The sequence below is a fragment of the Gymnoscopelus microlampas genome, assembly GCF_963454915.1.
Source record: "Gymnoscopelus microlampas genome assembly, chromosome: 5".
In the NCBI taxonomy this organism is placed as follows: domain Eukaryota; kingdom Metazoa; phylum Chordata; class Actinopteri; order Myctophiformes; family Myctophidae; genus Gymnoscopelus; species Gymnoscopelus microlampas.
The window spans coordinates 36,742,130-36,760,997 of record NC_139942.1 but is presented as its reverse complement, the minus strand read 5'-3'; the positions used below and the strand labels follow the sequence as shown (position 1 = coordinate 36,760,997).

The 18,868-nt window shown below is 43.7% G+C and overlaps 2 protein-coding genes across 3 annotated transcripts; both read right to left on the bottom strand.

Moving 5' to 3' along the window:
• Nucleotides 1-1,061: 1,061 nt before the first annotated feature.
• On the bottom strand, nt 1,062-5,781 carry LOC311045062 (uncharacterized protein; the record flags this gene model as incomplete). The annotated part of the gene is made up of 7 exons (XM_084056874.1): nt 1,062-2,110; nt 2,242-3,587; nt 3,838-4,055; nt 4,331-5,196; nt 5,346-5,432; nt 5,543-5,638; nt 5,727-5,781. The coding sequence occupies 7 exons, from the start codon at nt 5,779-5,781 to the stop codon at nt 1,065-1,067; spliced, it is 3,714 nt and encodes a 1,237-aa protein (XP_083913000.1). The 3' UTR covers nt 1,062-1,064.
• LOC311044823 (uncharacterized protein) lies at nt 5,530-9,069 on the bottom strand. 2 transcript variants are annotated; one of them, XM_084056636.1, is made up of 7 exons: nt 9,001-9,069; nt 6,825-7,539; nt 6,574-6,654; nt 6,399-6,452; nt 6,143-6,190; nt 5,727-5,795; nt 5,530-5,638 (listed from the first exon to the last, which is right to left on the bottom strand). In XM_084056636.1, the coding sequence occupies exons 2-5, from the start codon at nt 7,531-7,533 to the stop codon at nt 6,159-6,161; spliced, it is 876 nt and encodes a 291-aa protein (XP_083912762.1). In that variant the 5' UTR covers nt 7,534-7,539; nt 9,001-9,069; the 3' UTR covers nt 5,530-5,638; nt 5,727-5,795; nt 6,143-6,158. The 2 variants fall into 2 exon arrangements, with proteins under 2 accessions (XP_083912762.1, XP_083912763.1); XM_084056637.1 differs by lacking the exon at nt 9,001-9,069 and having other exon boundaries at nt 6,825-7,812.
• Nucleotides 9,070-18,868: the final 9,799 nt, after the last annotated feature.

The following is an 18,868-nucleotide window of genomic DNA, read 5'->3' as shown; positions in this document are numbered from 1 at the left end:
ATAACAGATCAATAATGCTTTGCTAATAAACCGTTACTATCAGCTCCTGCCCCGCGACGGCGAGACGTGAATAGTCGTCACTCACTGACAGCCAATAGAATCGCATCAAGCTTTCCCAACACGAAGGCCCTGTAGTATCAATGTCCAGTCAACAGGAGGCAGCATATCGTGGTAGGGCCACTTTGAGACCAGCACACATCAAAACAGTATACTTGGCCTCCAGATGGTGGCAGCACCGCACTGTAATAACAGATCAATAATGCTTTGCTAATAAACCGTTACTATCAGCTCCTGCCCCGCGACGAGACGGCCGTGCCTGGCCGTGGTGGCGGCGGAAGGGGCATCCCTGTCGATCATGGGAGTGAATGCCAGCCTGAACAGGCCGAAACGCTGACAAACGCTTTTTTCAGCATTTCCAGTGTGCAGACTTTATTCCTTTTTTATAATACTTTTGTTTGTCTTGCACCTGAGCCATGGATGTGTGTGCTACCCTTTTCATCCGTGGTCAAATGCTTATCAAAGTAAGGGTCCTTGAAAGCAAAAAGGTTGAGAATCACTGAAACTATTTATTTTCCAAAAAACATGAACCAGATATGTTTTGCAGAGACTGCTAATACAACACAATACAAAAGATAATAAAAACGTAATAATTCTGGATATAATGAAATAACAATATATATATATATATATACACTATATACACATTATAGGTAAGACAGAGGTAAATGTTGTACAGGTAGAACTGCAGGTATGACAGAACTCTTAAGGCATGTATGATATTGTTTGCAGCCATGGGTTATGTGCAAGTAGCAGAAGTCGTACATGTAAAAATGTGCTAGAAGCAGACATCATTCACAGTATATAAAAATGTCCAAGAAGCAGAAGACATACATATAATATAAATGTCAATTTCACTTGTCTATGTACATTTTGCAAATAGTTGCTGAGATTTTTTTTACAGTTTAGTTCTTTCAGTCTTTGTCCATGATCAGGGCACTGAAAGCTGCTGGGAAAAATGAGAGGGGGGGCGGGGGGGGGGGGGGGGGGGGGTGGTAGCATATCTCTCATTTCTTCCTCTCTGCTGTCCACCTATCCTTCTCCATGGCATAGAAGGAGGATTGTTGGAATTCCTTCCATGACATCTCCTTTGCCATGCCTTTGTCTTTGTACAATGAAAGTACTTTAGACGGACAGTAAATGTACTTCCCAGTCACTCCTGGAAACCCAGTGTGAATATGTGGACTGTTTGGGCCCTGCTTGAGCCCCTGGCGGCAGAAACGGCAAAGTCGTCCGCTAGGTTGAGTGTCTGGGAGTTTCCTCTTTCTCTGGGCTTTGGCCTCCACTCTCTGTTTTGTTGAGTCCAGTTCACGTTGAAAGAACTCAGTCTGTGCAAACTCCTCAAATGTCATTTTGGGATTTGTCAAACCCTCTGCAGAGTAAGCTTTGAACACCTTAGTGGAGCAGTAAAAATATCGCACTGGCAATTTTTGATAGAAGAAATGAATTGAGGATCCATCTCCTGCTGAGTACCGGGATTTAGGCTGCCCACAGGAGAGACATTTCCTTGTTTGTGTATCTGGTTGCTGCTGCAGCTGCTGTTGCTGCTGCTGCACTATGTCCAGCACCATTTTCTGGATCTCTTCCTTTGTCACTGGCATTTGAGGTGCTCGTTGTGACACAGGTTCTGCTGGATTCACGATGGCTGGTGGAATTGCAACAACTGGGACATGGACAGTCTCACTCCCCTGAGTTAGACTGTACCAAAGGTTTTGTGTCTCCACAAGTTTTTCAGGACTGGTGTTCAGTGATGAGGAGGTGTTCATCAGTTTGGCCAGATGTTTTGAGTACTGTGTTATGTGATATTTGGTTGTGCTGTGTAGCAAACTATTTGGATCTGTGGCAGACTGAAGGACCATGGCAGCATAATCTTTATCTACCAGTTGCATTATGTCTTTTTTCCCATGGTACTTGACTAGTAGACTGTCAATAGCTGCTTTCATTGGTTGTGGCCAACGTTTGTAGTCCAAAACAAACAGTTTCCGACCTGTCTTGATGGGTCCAGTGCGGGCACTCCTTGGTGAGGACTGTACTGGCAGGGGTATGGAGCGCACTAGAACAAAGAAAACAGTTTCAATGATTTGGTACTATAGTATTGTACTAATATTTATTCAGTAAAACCATTAATGTATATATTCACATATTAATATGTAAAATATTTGTAATATTTAAGTGTCAACTCACTCTCAGCTGTAGGCTCCATGTGTATTTGGGACAACACCTCTTGCTTAGGCACTAAAAACAGCTCAGAAGATGCTGCCAGGCCAAAGGACATTGGTGACACAGTGGATGCGGCCAGGCCAGAGGATGCTGGGGACACAGTAGATGCTGCCAGGCCAGATGATGTTGGGGACACAGCAGATGCTGCCAGGACAAAGGACGTTGGTGACACAGTAGATGCTGCCAGGCCATAGGATGTTGGGGACACAGTGGATGCTGCCAGGCCAGATGATGTTGGTGACACAGTAGATGCTGCCAGGCCAGAGGATGGTGCTGCCAATGCCAGACCAGTTGTGGGTGGTGCTAGTTCAGGGGGCAGAGGAACAGAAGAATCACTTTCTTTTGCCTTGTGTTTGTCCCAGTCAAGTGGTACTGGGCGGCACTCTGGCTCTCTGTATTCCAGGCCAAACCTTTCACCTGTGTCCCTGTCAGAGAGGTGAATTGCAGGGTACTTCTCCTGGCCAGTCACTCTCTTTGAAGCAGAGTTCAGATCTATAAACAACGATGGATCAAACACACGTGGGAGGATCACACCTGGCTGCTTAAGATCCACAAGTCTTTGGTAGTTCCAACGTGCCACCCCTGTCATGCCCTGGGCCTGGAACAATTCACAGGAGGCATGAGTTCCAGTAATCCACTGAGCCTGGTGGAAGTGGAACCCCTCTTGCTGTGATGTCCCTCTGACTGGGATCCAGATGGGGACTTTTGCTCCTTCACCACGGACATGGTTCAGCTGCAGAGTTCCCCCATACCGGTACAGGATCCCCTCTGTGAGCTCAGGGTCACTGAGGCACCCACGGAGAATGTGCACCCTCTGGATACGCCACAACTTCAGCATAGATGGTTTGAACAAGGGCACATTGTTTGGGTCGGTCATCTGGTGAAAGTTTTTTAGTACACTCTCAACTCTTTGTACCAGTAATGCTGGGCATGGAATTCTGATCCGGCAGTGCTGTCGTACGTGTTGTTTTGTTGGATTATGTGGATGTATTGCACAGAATTTATAGGCATCCTTCAGCCTCTGCAGGTCTTCCTGATCCACTAAGGAAAAGGCAGTGGAGAGTAACTCACAGAAGGTGCTGAACAAAGGATGATGCTCAGATGTGCACTCCCGTGAGAAACGGCGCATGCAGTGGAACAGGTCCAACTTGACAACAATGTTGGAGTTGAAGTGTATCCGGGATGCACAGGTGTTCTCCATAGGCCCAGCGGTGGCGTTAGTGATGATGTAATCTGTTGTCTTCCAGGCATCCCAATTGAGGTGCTCATCAGGGAGAGTGTCAGGGATCTTAAATGGTGCACAGCAGTCCCTGGATGAAAAAAAGAGGCATATAAAAGGCTTTTCAAACGTCATTTTGAGAATCACACATCATAATTCTTTATCCCTTTGTACTTGCACATACAAGTACATTTGACTTACTAAGGTTGGTGTGTTGTAATAAGCATAAAAACAACATGTACAGTATTATCACACAAATTAAGGTGAAACCTTGTGTGATTTGGAGGGGTGGGGGTGATAGGCAATACAATAATAAAGAAAGAAAATATGACTATTCTCACCTGTCCACCCATTGGTAACTGGCCTTCTCCACCTCTGCATCACTGTACCTCTTAGCCAACCCGTCGTACATAGGCCGCAGCGACCTTTCTGTCTCAGCCTGCACCATCACCCAGGAGACAATCATCCAGTTCTCATTCATCACTGCATAGCTCGACATGGCACCAGATGACAGTGTAACCTTCCGTGCCACCTTCCTGGTGTGGTCAGACCGCCAGACCTAAGATAAGATAAGCCATTTGATATTCCCAGAGGGAAAATCAGATGTCATTGCAACAACAGCAGTAAGAAAGAACCAAATCAAGATTAAATCAATATACTGAGCTTTTGGGCCTAAATATCTGCACTCAATCTCTGAATTAGTTAACATGTTCAGTCTGTCAATAAATATAAATTTACGTTAATAAATATGCATGTATCATTATATCACCTGTGAATATACAGTATCATTATATCACCTGTGAATATACAGTATGAATAACTACATATACAGACCTGTCCGAAGGTGCCCTGAAGCATCTTGGTGATGGCCGGCTCTTGCCGTCGGTACTCGTCAATGAGGCAGTCGGTCACGTAGTGTCCAGAAACTGATGTTCCACACCAGGCCTTTATGTCGTCATATTCTCCAAAAGGCTGGGGTGTGTCATCCTTCCTCACCATCCGTGTAATTGTCCTCTGTCCGTACATCCCAGCCTCAGCATCCCAGACATTTTGAATGTTGTGGAGATATGCCAAATGAGCTCGCTCATATTTGAGGTGCATCATTTCATTTAACTGGTTTGCCATATCTGTGGGTGACTTGCCAGTGCGCCTCAGCTCATCAATCACAGACTTGCAGAGGGCCTTCTTGTACGTAAGGACTGATGGCAAAATGTTTGTGAACCTCTTGGGTAGTTTCTCCAGCCATTTAGGTTTGTCAGCAAACCAGTGCTTCTTGCACACCTTGCATTGGAGGCGAGAGGAAAATATATAATACTGTCCACTGATGCCAACAACCACCCGAGGCCTACCCACACCAGACTGTGCTACATTAGGTTTTGGACAGCCATAAAGGCATGGCAGTACATAAGTGTTCCTCAGCCGGACCATTATCTCGTTCTCTGGTTTCCAAATGAAGAACGGATGCATTTGGTAGAAGTTTCGGGGTGGGAGTGTCGACACGGTGTCGAGGAGCTCTGGCTGAAAAGGGTGACGCCATAACGAAATGGCATGTCCTGCTTTACGGTTATGCTCAAAGTTAGGCCACAGCCCAAGAGATTTGAGCTCTTCTTTAATGAACCATTGCTGATGACTACTGCACTTCCAAGTGCTTTCACTGGTGTCACATGTGATGTGTGGAGGAACAGGGACCGATGGGCCAACTGAGGGAACAAGGATGAAAAGGACATTATTGAAATGTAATGATAATATGATCAAATTGTTTATTACAATATAATTATTACAATATAATTATGGAGGAAGCATTTGCAGCACAGTAACCTTTTAAGAGAAAACAGAGAAAAAATCTTACCACGTGGAGCCACTAGTGGATGTGGGACAGTGTGTGAAACAACAGGCCTATCTGACGCAGAGTGTCTATCTGAACTTGGTGTAGTTCCTGAAAAGAGGGATATGTTGTGTTAGTGTAGAATGAAGATAAAATGAACATGAAAATCACTTAAAATGAGCATGAAAATCACTTAAAATAATACATGCCTGCAGCAGAACCTGTCCTCTCCACTTGTGGGGGACCTGCTGGCATCAGACACATCAGCTCTGGCGGAATAGGCACAGGGGGCGTCTTCAAAGCAGGGACATCTGAGTCTACAAAAGTACATATTTATGCATAACAGATACCGCCACACCGCATAACACATATTTGGACAGATGAATAGAATCATAGCGTATTTACCATCTCTTGGCGACTTCTGCAGTTTACTTTCAGTACCAGCAGGTGGTCTGGACATCGTAGCAGATGGTACTATACAACAGACAAAATCGTGTCACTCATTGTAGGATTGGCAATATACAAATGGTTAGCTAAAGGCACACACCATCTTATTCCCATACAAAAAAAATAATGTTTGCATCTACTATATTGTTCGTGACATTACATGTATATTACATTATACTAATAACATCTTGTATATTCAATGTGGTGAAAAGACCAAATTCATTCATACACACCAGTACATTTTTAAATAGGTTGATACTCAATTGTCAAATGCATTACATAATAGTCTAAGCAGGGGAACCAAAATGGCACAAAAAATACTGTATGTTTTATACTTATAACTAGGCTAGATACAGAATAAAATGGGTACTCACCATCATCGTGGCTGGATCAATTCATGTTCCCTATCTCAGTTAGCAGAACTTTCGCATGCAAACAATGGTTAGTGGAACAAGTCCAGAACGTGGACAGGACAGCACACTGACATGCACAGAACACGGACATGGCCAGAACATGACCAGAACACAGAAAACACAACAGGCAAAAAAAAGGTTTTGTTCAGGTTATGAGATAAATTCATGGTGTCTCAATAACCTGTCACACAAATTGTATATTTCATTCAAAACAAACCCTTTTCTCTTGTAGCCTGTCCTGGTACAGAAACTGAGGAAGATGTTTCAACAGCTGGTAACACAAAAAGATTGAAATAGCAGACATACATTAATAGCAAACAGATTGAGCCATAATTGATCTTTAATGTCCAATCAGTGAAGAAAGCAACAAACACACACAAATGTGTACTTACAGCAATGCACCGCTAACTTAGAGGGGGACCCCATTATCACCATGAAGCTGTCCAAATCATCGTCTCCAAAGTCTGTGATGCCTGCAGACAGAAAATATGTAGAATGTAGTAAAAATAAAATTTCTACACAGTACATAGGTTGCTTTAAAATAACAGCATCTGTTAAAATGATTGAGCTGTAATGAAGATGAAATGTAATACATTTACAGACACATCTTACTAAAATACTACGGCTGGCATTAAAAAACAACCTTCCGTAGAAGTACTTGAGGCAGGCACAGACGCAGAGGAAACGGAGGCAGATTCCTTCTTCTTCATCAGGTATGTTTTCAGCTTGTCCGGCCATGTACCTTTGGACCACTTTTTCTGCAGTACGAAGGCTGCGTAGCCACCGGCCCTGTTGTCCCAAATCTCCCGGTAAGTTTTGTCCTTATGACGACCAAATCTAACCAGATCGTCGTCGTCTCCAGATGGCTTTTGTGACTTGTATCTGTCTCCAGATGGCTTTTGCGACTTGTATCTTATAAGAGACTGGATCTCATCAAAGCTGTGGGCATAGTTGATAAATGAATGTAAGCTGTCCTTGTTGTGTCCCTCTTTCTCAACGACTCCTGCAGCCTCCTCTGCTTGTAGTTTATTGGTAAGGAATATCATATATCCCACGTCGTTCTCTAGAAGCCACCGAAAGGACTTCCCTTGGTATTTGCCAAACTGCAGGACATATTCCCCAAACACCTCTTGTCTGTCTGAGGCATCCCCTCCTCTCTCTCGAACAACAGTTAAGGCGTTTCGTCTAACCAGGTCTTCTGGCAATGCTTCAGGCTTGTCAGGCTTGTCTGCACCAACGTTGTCCATAATAAGTGCTGCCTCATCTGAAGGCCCCTCAAGGAGATATCCACGTGGCCCCTTCCGGAAAGTAACATGTACTCTTCCAGGGAAATAGGACATTCTTCTGTGCATGTTTGCCTATCACAAATGAAGAAGAGAAAGTATTAGACTTATACATTATACATTTTTAGTTTTTGAAACAAGTTGATATTTTAATTATATTATAATTGTATTGTGTGTGAGAAGCCATGGCTCATGATTCATAGCTCTGTAAATGCCCAGAGCTATGAGAGATGGCTTGTGTCCCACAGTATAGTTTAGACTTTATTCACAACACAGCTTATATCATGGGCCTCAACAAATGGTAAACTTCACTGCTGCTGTATGTAGGGCTTTTTAGTTGATGATTAATTATCATATACAAATAATAAGGATTTATATGTAAACATACTACCAGGCAGATGTGGCAAATAACGTAAATATGCAAAGCATATAACTGAAATAAACCAAGAAACCCTGATTGACAATGACAGAACCAACAATCAAGTGTGATCTAAATCTAGAGTGATTTTGGCCAAACCTACAATGTTTCATTGTGTTTATTGTCACAGACACACAGGGCACTTAAAGCTTCCTCAACGGTATGGATAATAATAAGATATAGAAGATTTAAAAATGATAAAGCTAGAAGTAAAACAGTAGTAGTAGCAAAACATTATGATGATTGATTTGACTATATCTCACTATATCTCTCTCCATCACTGGGGGGAGACCACAGCAGATGTTTATCACATGTACAAGACAATGCAAGCATACCAGCAGCAGCAGGGAGCCTGACTATCAGTCTCACATTCTCAACATGAACTGTACAACCAACCAGAGTATGCTAGTTGAATGAGAGTGAGTGAATGGGGGAGGGGGAGAACTTAGCCTACAGAAATTCACTGGCCACAACAAGTACAGCTGTATACAGAACATAGAAATCAGTAGTCCAACAACACCTAAATTTACTAGTAAAAGCAATCGTATTTTCATGTAATAACTATATTTAAACTGAATTTTATATAATGAGGGTGACGGATTAACACTCAACAACTATGTGCTTCAACAGCTTTGAATGCAATGATCATTTGTGTTTACACATCAATCAAAACACCACAATGACCAACCATTGTCCATCTGTCCGTCTTGTCCTCGCTGTTTTGCCTGATTTACTGCCTTTTTTAAAATTATTTTAATGTTGTTTTATACTTTTGCTTATCTTTTTTTGCTTTATTGTTAAATTAGTTGTAGGCTACTTTTTCTGTTATTGTATTCTTGCTCTGTGAAGTACTTTGAGCTGCATTTCATGTCATGAAAGGTGCTATACAAATATTATGTGTATTATTATTATCTGTGTTCAAATACCCAACGACAATGATTAACCATCTTATTTAAATGTAATTTACATTCACCAATATGGCACAAATGACTGCAAACAATCGGAGATTACATGGGTCGAGTGGGGCATTTTGCCATTTTATCCATACCCAAATAACAAGACAACATGCACAAGTATTCATCAGTCAACTTTTCATTCATCCAAAACAAGTGACTTACCTTTGTTGTGTGTAACGAACGAAATCAATTGCAGTAATAATCATGTATCGTCTTCTCTGTTCTTCTCTCACACTGACCGCCGACTGACTGTTCAGTCCGTGGGTAAACTTTGCGCACCCACTGAGGGGGCGGGGTTGGTTGGGTGTGCGACTCTGAACAGCTGTAAGCCATGGTTCACATGACGCTCGTCTGTCACAAGCGTCATGGCGCTACTTGTTCCTGTTTTTTTAAATGTTTACATTTACAACCCGTACATCTACATAAACATTCAAAATTCAAATATAAAGTGCTGACCCCATGGCCATGGATGTGACAAGTTAAAACGCCATGGTCTAAGTAACCGTATCTTCCGTATTTTTCCAATACAAAGCCTTTTAATCCAATTGGTGGCCATTTTTTCATATGCTTTCAACAATGCAACCCTATCGGTTGGGAGGTGTACTGCACTCTGATACATTATAACTCTATACAAAAATGGCCGCCAATCAGATTAAAATGCTTTTTTATTGCACAATACAGAAGATACAGGTACTTAGACCCAGACGTTTTAACTTGTTACATTCATGGCCATGGGGCCAGCACTTTATATTTGAAATGTTAACGTTTATGTAGATGTACGGGTTGTAAATGTAGAAATCTAAAAAAAAAACAGGAACAAGTAGCCATGACTGTCATGATATGACGGTCATGTTGGCTATACAGATGTATACAATCATTACAATGAAACGGAGCTAACAGGATAACAGTAACTAATTATATAGATGGCCCAAATAAAACGCAAAAACGGCATGCTGACTAAACAGACTATGTCACAGCCTATTTAGTAATGCACTGGTGCCCTTCCACCATGATAAAAAGAAAAAAAAACTCTCGCAGTATTTTCGGGGACGCGTCCATTTACAGTTCAGTCCGGTCTGGACCCCCCGCCTACTGTATCCGGTACGGCACATGCACAATACACAACGTTGTTTCCGTGTCCGCTCAAGACCGGATATGCAAACTGAAAAGCCAATTGGAACCCATTTAAAATGTACGTTCCGTGACCATTTTCTTAATCAAACATGGCCAACACATCATTCTGACTAAACGTACTATGTCATGCACGTGTTTAGTAGTGTACTTTTGCGTTCTATCGTTAAATACAAACATATTTGCCAGTCTTAACTCTATGGGTCCTGTCCGCACAAGAACTAAAAGCAAGATGGCTGCTCCTGCAAAACTGAGCTAGCCTGTGATTGGCTGGCAGAGTGAGGAACAGCGCCACAGACCTGCCATTGAGATAAAACGGTGGCCAAACACGGTATTGCATCCGTAGTGAGTTAAGACTACCATAGACTTTGCATTGGAAAAGTTAAGGGCGAGTTAAGCTTAACATTTCGCAGTGCTCGCTCGAAGGCCCGGGTTCGATTCCCGGCCAATGCAGGGCAGTCTTTTGAACGTGTGCGGAATTGATTGCATTCGCGTAAAAGAAGAAAAGTCAAGTAAATTCAAACTTGAATGCAGAAATGGGCCACATTTCCCAAATCGCTTGTGCCACTGTTTCCAGTATAGGCTCTTGCTGCTGGGAACCAATTCCCGGCTCCTTGGTCATCAGAGCGTTGCGGTAGAAGTCGCAGCTGTGCTTGTAGTCGCTTATTACACACCTGGCGGGTTGCAGTCCATGGCAGGACTTCAGCGCCTGTTTCCGTAGTGTAGTGGTTATCACGTTCGCCTAACACGCGAAAGGTCCCCGGTTCGAGACCGGGCGGAAACATCCTTTACAGAACTGTGAGAGTATCCGACCCGTACGCGTGGTTGCCTGTTTACCTTCAATGTGCATGCATGGGCTCATTATTGCACTTGGCCTGCGTTTTTCTGGATGTTCAGTTTTGCCAAGAAAGCAACGCAAATGACCCACAATGTAGATTACCTTCTACACAGTGACGATGAATGAAGGCCCTACGTTGTCCCACTTGTCTGTCAGCATTGGAGACTTGCCGTCAGTTCCGTGCGCTTTTACATGCCGGTGGCTGGGAGCCCCCAAAGCACAAGGGCAGCAGTTTCCGTAGTGTAGTGGTTATCACGTTCGCCTCACACGCGAAAGGTCCCCGGTTCGAAACCGGGCGGAAACATGTTTGTTTCTTTGTCACCCTGCTCTCCGTCGATGGCGCGTCCTGTTGCAGCGGAATCTGAATGCGACGTGGCTCGCAGTAGAATTTCGTGCAGTTCACGTGGCAGCGTGACTGGCGGGTGACAGGTGATGGTTAGGCGCATGTGTCCTCGTTAGTATAGTGGTGAGTATCCCCGCCTGTCACGCGGGAGACCGGGGTTCGATTCCCCGACGGGGAGACGCTTGCAGTTTAAACACCTAGACCTCTGTGCATGTGGAGTTGGACAGTGACGTCCAGAGTTGCTCTGACTGTGTTGCACATCTCTTTGACATGTGGAGATGTTGCACTTGAGAACCGGTCGGAGCTATGAAGTCAAGCTCCACCAAGACAACCCTGTGTACTCTGAAGAGATGGCCGGGTGTAAAGACTTCTGCTGCTGACGGGAGATACAGACCAAGGAAAAGTCTTTACACCCGGCCATCTCTTCAGAGTACACAGGGTTGTCTTGGTGGAGCTTGACTTCATAGCTCCGACCGGTTCTCAAGTGCAACACAGCTCTGTGTGACACATCTCTGACATGGCTCTCGGGGTTTGGCGGCAGGCAACCGACTCTCTACTTTATGGCAGCCTCCCATCAGCATGACCCTTGATGCCAGCGGGATCCTCTGCCACCCTACGCTCCATCGATAGCCTGTCGCATTACAGGGGAGTCGGGGCAATCTTGGAGTTTTTGAATGCGACACAACTTGCAGTTGAACGTCACTCACCTTGCGTCGGTAGCGCACTCGTGGCCGGCGGATGACAGGAGGCGGGCAGATGTGTCCTCGTTAGTATAGTGGTGAGTATCCCCGCCTGTCACGCGGGAGACCGGGATTCGATTCCCCGACGGGGAGGCGCGCTCTTTTTAGCCCTGAGATGGCCAAACCCTCAACATGTCATATGTTTTTGGGAAGCTGGCCTGAAGTCCTCTTGAATGGGGCGATTCTTTTGACTTGCAAACACATCCCAGAGGTGGCGAGTCCCATGCATTGGTGGTTCAGTGGTAGAATTCTCGCCTGCCACGCGGGAGGCCCGGGTTCGATTCCCGGCCAATGCAGGGCAGTCTTTTGAACGTGTGCGGAATTGATTGCATTCGCGTAAAAGAAGAAAAGTGAAGTAAATTCAAACTTGAATGCAGAAATGGGCCACATTTCCCAAATCGCTTGTGCCACTGTTTCCAGTATAGGCTCTTGCTGCTGGGAACCAATTCCCGGCTCCTTGGTCATCAGAGCGTCGCGGTAGAAGTCGCAGCTGTGCTTGTAGTCGCTTATTACACACCTGGCGGGTTGCAGTCCATGGCAGGACTTCAGCGCCTGTTTCCGTAGTGTAGTGGTTATCACGTTCGCCTAACACGCGAAAGGTCCCCGGTTCGAGACCGGGCGGAAACATCCTTTACGGAACTGTGAGAGTATCCGACCCGTACGCGTGGTTGCCTGTTTACCTTCAATGTGCATGCATGGGCTCATTATTGCACTTGGCCTGCGTTTTTCTGGATGTTCAGTTTTGCCAAGAAAGCAACGCAAATGACCCACAATGTAGATTACCTTCTACACAGTGACGATGAATGAAGGCCCTACGTTGTCCCACTTGTCTGTCAGCATTGGAGACTTGCCGTCAGTTCCGTGCGCTTTTACGTGCCGGTGGCTCGGAGCCCCCAAAGCGCAAGGGCAGCAGTTTCCGTAGTGTAGTGGTTATCACGTTCGCCTCACACGCGAAAGGTCCCCGGTTCGAAACCGGGCGGAAACATGTTTGTTTCTTTGTCACCCTGCTCTCCGTCGATGGCGCGTCCTGTTGCAGCGGAATCTGAATGCGACGTGGCTCGCAGTAGAATTTCGTGCAGTTCACGTGGCAGCGTGACTGGCGGGTGACAGGTGATGGTTAGGCGCATGTGTCCTCGTTAGTATAGTGGTGAGTATCCCCGCCTGTCACGCGGGGGCCAGTCCGCGATAGTTGGCACAGACGGACAGCCAATGAAAAAATGGTGTGTCTTTGCTGCCAGGCAGTTTTGCCATCCTTTTCACCCAATCAGAATTTTGCACTTTTCTTGGTTGGGATTAGTAGAGCCTAGTTCGATTCCCCCTCATGGAAGATAATTCAGGTATTATGAATTTATTCTAATCTTGAGTTGTAACCATTGATTAATGGTTGTTTTGCCTTATTAATTGCGATCTGCTGTATTCCAAATGATCTTTCATACATTTTTGATTCCTTTAATTAAATCTTAGATCTTAGATTAGATTTTAATTGTTATTTGTTCTTATTCAGAGTTAGTTACTAATGTAATTCATGCTTCTTGCTAATGGTAAAAGGTTAATGGTAGCTAATTAGCTAAAGGTTAATGGTAGTTAATCTGTAGCCTCAAATATTGTTAAACATCATCTTGGATCAAAGGTATACTTGATAGTAAATAACATACTGGCAAATAACATCAACGTCTGGGTAATTTATAACTAACATTAGAACAAACTAGTATACCGTATTTTCAACAGTTCTCAAATATCTGCATTGTAAGTCAGGACAGAACAGTCTATGTAAATGTGTGTGTAAGATTATGTATATGGTGATATATATAATGTGAATTATCCTCTCTTCGCTATCTACTGCTGTTGAACATAGAACTCGGAAAACACGAAGACATTTTACTCTGTGTACAAGTATGTAAGATGTAACAATAAAGAACCTTGAACCTTAGGGAAGTGTCTCAATACAAAGTCTTTATTTTTTTTTTTAAAACAACGAAACAAAGAGAAATAGTATTATAAAATAAATAAAATATATATATTAAAAAAAAAGAAGTAGGATACAGTATATCGGATCGAAACCTCCTAACTCCCAAATCTTCATTTTCGGGAAAATGAACTTAAGTGGAGTTAAGAGGTTTTGACCGGAGCACTTTTTACTACTTTTCATTGGCTCAAGTGTGTGTGTGTGTGTGTGTGTGTGTGTGTGTGTGTGTGTGTGTGTGTGTGTGCTCGTTTACAAGTGCTGCCGACCAAGTCCAACTTGGCAACCTGGTACCCATCAGAACATGACCCACACTGTATCCTACACCCAATCCCACATGATAAAGAGACAGTCGCACACATCTTAAATGGATGCAGCCACTATAAAGGACTGTACATTGCCAGACACGACCGTCTGGTGGACCTGGTCTCAGATAAGATCAGAGAAGTACAGGAAAGGACAACAAAAATGTATAAACACAGCACTGTAAAACTAGACTGGTTTGATCAAAATGACACACATGTCAATTCACTGCAAGATATTCCAAATACCCCAGATATTGTGTTCATTAATGAAAATAGAAAAACTGTTACTATCTTTGAAATAGGCTGCCCATTTGATTTGTATATGGACACTTGTTTTACATCCAAACTTATGAAATATCAGCCTTTGGTAGAACGTATTATGGCCTTGGGATATAACTGTCAGCTTATTGTCCTTGTGTTTGGGAGTCTGGGCCACATTCACAAACTTGTGCTCCGTGGCCTGCAATTTGGAGGATTGCAAAAGACAAGAGTGTGTGTGTGTGTGTGTGTGTGTGTGTGTGTGTGTGTGTGTGTGTGTGTGTGTGTGTGTGTGTGTGTGAGAGAGTGAGTCTAGGGGGTGGTGGTGGGGGGGGGGGGTTGTGCTAGTCCAGAGTCAGTGGGGGCTGAGTATGTGAGAGGGTGAGGGGGACGGGCTGGGAGAGAGAGTGGTCTATACCAGTCTGGATTCTGGTATAGACCACTCATTTCCCCTTTTCCACCTCCCACCTCTGTTTTTCTTTTTCATAAAACACAGACTCCTTGAAATCTTTCCAGGTCATCTCCTTGTCCATGCCCTGGTCTTTGTACAAGGAAAGGACTTTGGCTGGACAGTATATGTACTTTCCCACAACACCAGGGAAGCCTGTGGGCACATGAGGACTGTTTGGTCCCTGCTTCAGTGCCTTGTGGCAGAAACGGCACAAACGCCCTGTGGGTTGCTGGGAGTCTGACCGTTTCCTCTTTTGCCCTCTCTCCTCCACCCTCTTCTTTGTGTTCTCCAGTTCCTGCGGAAAGAATTTGGTCTGTACAAAGTCTTTAAAGGGCATTCTAGGATTTGTTAGACCCTCAGCACCATAGGCCTTGTACACCTTAGTGGAGCAGTAGAAATAGCGAACAGTGCCTTGCTGGTAGAAGTAGTGGATGGAGGAGCCGTCATTTTCGAACATGGACTTTGGCTGACCGCAGGACAGACATGTTTTTGTTTGTTTCTTGCGCCCTGGCTGTTGTTGTTGTTGTTGTTGTTGTTGTTGGTGCTGCTGCTGCCTCTCCATGATGCCTATCACAATGCCTTCAATGGACGCCTCTGTCAAAGCTGTGGCTGCAGCAGGTTCAGGTGGATTGACAACCGCTGGTGGCATGGAAACCACAGGCACACTTATGGTCTCACTCCCCTCTGTCAAAGAGTGCCATAGCTGCTGTCTCTCCTGGAGATTCTCTGGGCTGGTGTTTAGAGAGGAGCTGGTGTTCAGTAGCTTGGCCCTGTACTTCACATACTGCGAAATGTGGTGTTTCGTTGTTGGGTGGAGCATGCTGTTTGGGTCAGTTGCAGAGTTATTAACAGCAGCAGCATATTCCTGGTCCACGCGTGTCAGCATGTCCTTCTGTCCATGATATTTGTTTAGCAGGTTGTTGATCGCCTCCTTCATAGGGGATGTCCAACGCTTATGGTCCAACACAAACACTCTCCCACCAGTCTTCACTGGTCCTTCAAGTGTCTCCCAAATAGAATGGAGGGAAACAGATCATTTTAAATGCTGGCTATTCCAATAAAGTAGAAAACAGGAGGGGGTTAGACAAAAAAGAAAAGGGAAGAGCTATGTTATAGTTTGCTATTCTTTTTTCTTTCTTTTTTTAAAGGGTGTAATTACAAAGCTGTCTGGGTGATATACATTTTGGCCTGACAATTACAATTGTATTGCTATAATATCTTACAAATGATGTTGTATTTGTTGTATCACTGTTGTATGATAGACAATATATGAAGTGGGCTTCAAAGTGGGTAATAGTGTAATCACAAGGAAAAACGAAATTACCTACCTGGGATGTATCCTAGAGGCTAATCTCTCCAGTGACAAAATGACCTCTAAGGTAATCAAAAAAATCAGCCAACGAACACGATTTCTATACAGGATTGCCCCACTGGTCAGTAAGAAAACCCTGAGGACACTAACTAGAGCACTCATCCAGACCTTCTTTGATTATGGAGTACACGTTTGGTACTGCAGCGCCTCAAAGGCCCTAAAAACAAGGCTCCAAACAGCCCAAAACAAACTGGTTAGACTACAACTTAACCTTCCATCTCGGGCTCACCTTGATCATAATCATTGTATTAGTCTGGGATGGCTCACAGTAGCTAACAGAGTACAGCACCTTGCATTGGGCCTGGTGTTCAAGATACACAACACCACCAAGATACCCAAGTACCTGACAGACTACTTCCTTAAAGTCAAAGATCGTCACAATTACAACACCAGAGGTAGCTCCACAGATCATGTCCAACCCAGACATAGCTCAAACAAAGGGTTAAACTCATTCTCTTGCTATGCCACTAAAATGTGGAACGCCCTACCGAAGGCTTTAAAAGAGCACACATCCCTTCCCTCATTCAAAGCCGCACTGAAGAGCCACTTACAAGCTGGTACTTCTAGAAAATGGTAAACATAAACCGACATTCCTCCGTAAAACAGTATTCCCATTGTAAATGCCATATCTCTCCCCTTCATTGTAAATATCCTTTGTTTCCCATTGTAAATCCCATTTTTCCCCCCTCTGTACTTTTTTATTTTTATTATTGACTGTAAATAATGTATATACTTTTTCTCTCTCTCATCTACTGCATAGTACCATGTTTTATTGGTATGTCATTCAATGTTATATGAGTTAAAAAAGGGATCCCAATTTAAAATAAGCCTAACAGCTTTCTTGAGTGTCCTTTTAGTTGACCTTGTACCAGTGAACTGTACTGTCATGAAACTGTACCTTTTCTATGCAAACGGCTAATAACATTTTCAATCAATCAATCAATCAATCAATCAATCAATCACGTTTCAGATTTGGTAATGTGAACAGTGAAATTTACATTTAATTTAAACATACAAGACAAAGGTGACAGAGCAGGGCACCGCAGGGAGTCGCACCCTGTATCCAGTGGAAGTACTACTACCAGTGCCTGGTTTGCTTTGAGAACACCATGTCTTTAGTTGCATGTGTGAATACAGCTGTTACACCACAGATCAACATTAAACATTTGAAAACATAGGGTGAATATCTATCAGTCTAAAGCCCATTACAGTGTCAAAGGCAGTTGAAAGTATTACTACATCTTCAAATATCTCCCCTGTTCAAGGGAGAGGCTATAGTGGCCTAAATGTCCCAAAAGAGTGCATCTATACGAGAATGATGTCATACAGTGTGCAGTATGACATCATTCTCATCACCCATTAATTATAACACAGATGCTATTAGACACTGAGCTATCCATGTCAACATGCTCTAGGAGTCTCAATAACAATTATAACCTTAATAATGTAGCAGAAGAGGCAATTTATTGAACACAGTTTTGCACAATTTTAACATCCCAGGTCGATCAAAATATTAATCCACTGTGTTGACTACACCATGATATAGGAGCACAATAACGTTGCATTGTGAATAAAAACGTAACCACAGTGTGGTTGCAGTGTGATGCAACCATGAGTGTGCTAAAGATTAGCACACTATCTGCTTTATGTATTAAAATTAAAAGTGCATTCCGGTACTGTGAATCAATGAATTGAGTGCTATTGTTAATTTCATGAAAGCACCAACTCCAGTGTTTACTGATTGACATACAGTATAACCACAATATACAATAGCACAGTGAGTCTCAGACTGGGGACCCCAGACTTTTGTTTTGTTTTTTTAATATAGCATCAACATCAGCTATAACCACTATTTACATGGGCTATTTGAAACTAGTCGATCTACGAGCTTATTGATCAGCTATTTTCAACAAATCAGACCATTATTAACATAACATCGAGTCTTTTGTAGGGTCTGAGGAGTAGTAACTGATCAATGATTAAGTCCTATGAATCATTATTATTTGTCTGTCTAATATGGACTGTTGGTTGCTATGCTGGTTGCTATGCAGCGTTCCGACCCATGTGTTGTGTACAGTCAGCCCAGTACACTATTAACAAATCCCCGATCGATCTAAAAACTAATCCACTATATTCACCAAATCACCAAGACAGCAAAGCATTAAAACGTTTCCTTTGGCGAGTCAGAAGGTGATCTATTCATGCCCCACGGAGCCATAATGCGTCTGTTTACAACGATGCTAACACGCTAACCCAATTAGCATCCGTCCAAATAAAACAATGTGTCAATTTAAACACACTATGTTACATGTCTTCAGTGAAGTTTCTGTTGTCAAGAAAATACATTTGGCCTGTCTGTTGCTGCTGCTCCCCATCTCCTCCGCTCCGTCTCTCCATCTGCTGTACTGTATGTGGTGTAAACATTAACAGGCAGCGATACATCCTCCATGTAAACATCAATGGCCGCCGTTCGAGAAACTCAGAGACGAGGGAGGGGGCGGGGACGGGGCCCATCCGAGTCAATGGAACAGCGCCACAGCGCATTGACACCCACGTTGTGGCCAGAAATGGCATTACGTCCGTAGTGGTTTAGCACTACCATAGAGAATGAATGGGAAAGCGTTTAGGG

Bases quoted from the DNA above. Each gene is read 5' to 3' on its own strand.
- LOC311044823 (XM_084056636.1), bottom strand. From the start codon at position 7,533: ATGCACAGAAGAATGTCCTATTTCCCTGGAAGAGTACATGTTACTTTC. The intron at 6,453-6,573 runs GTAAGTACACAT...TTGTGTTACCAG, and splicing joins TAAGTTAGCGGTGCATTGCT to CTGTTGAAACATCTTCCTCA. The intron at 6,191-6,398 runs GTTTGTTTTGAA...TGCATGCGAAAG, and splicing joins ACAGGCTACAAGAGAAAAGG to TTCTGCTAACTGAGATAGGG.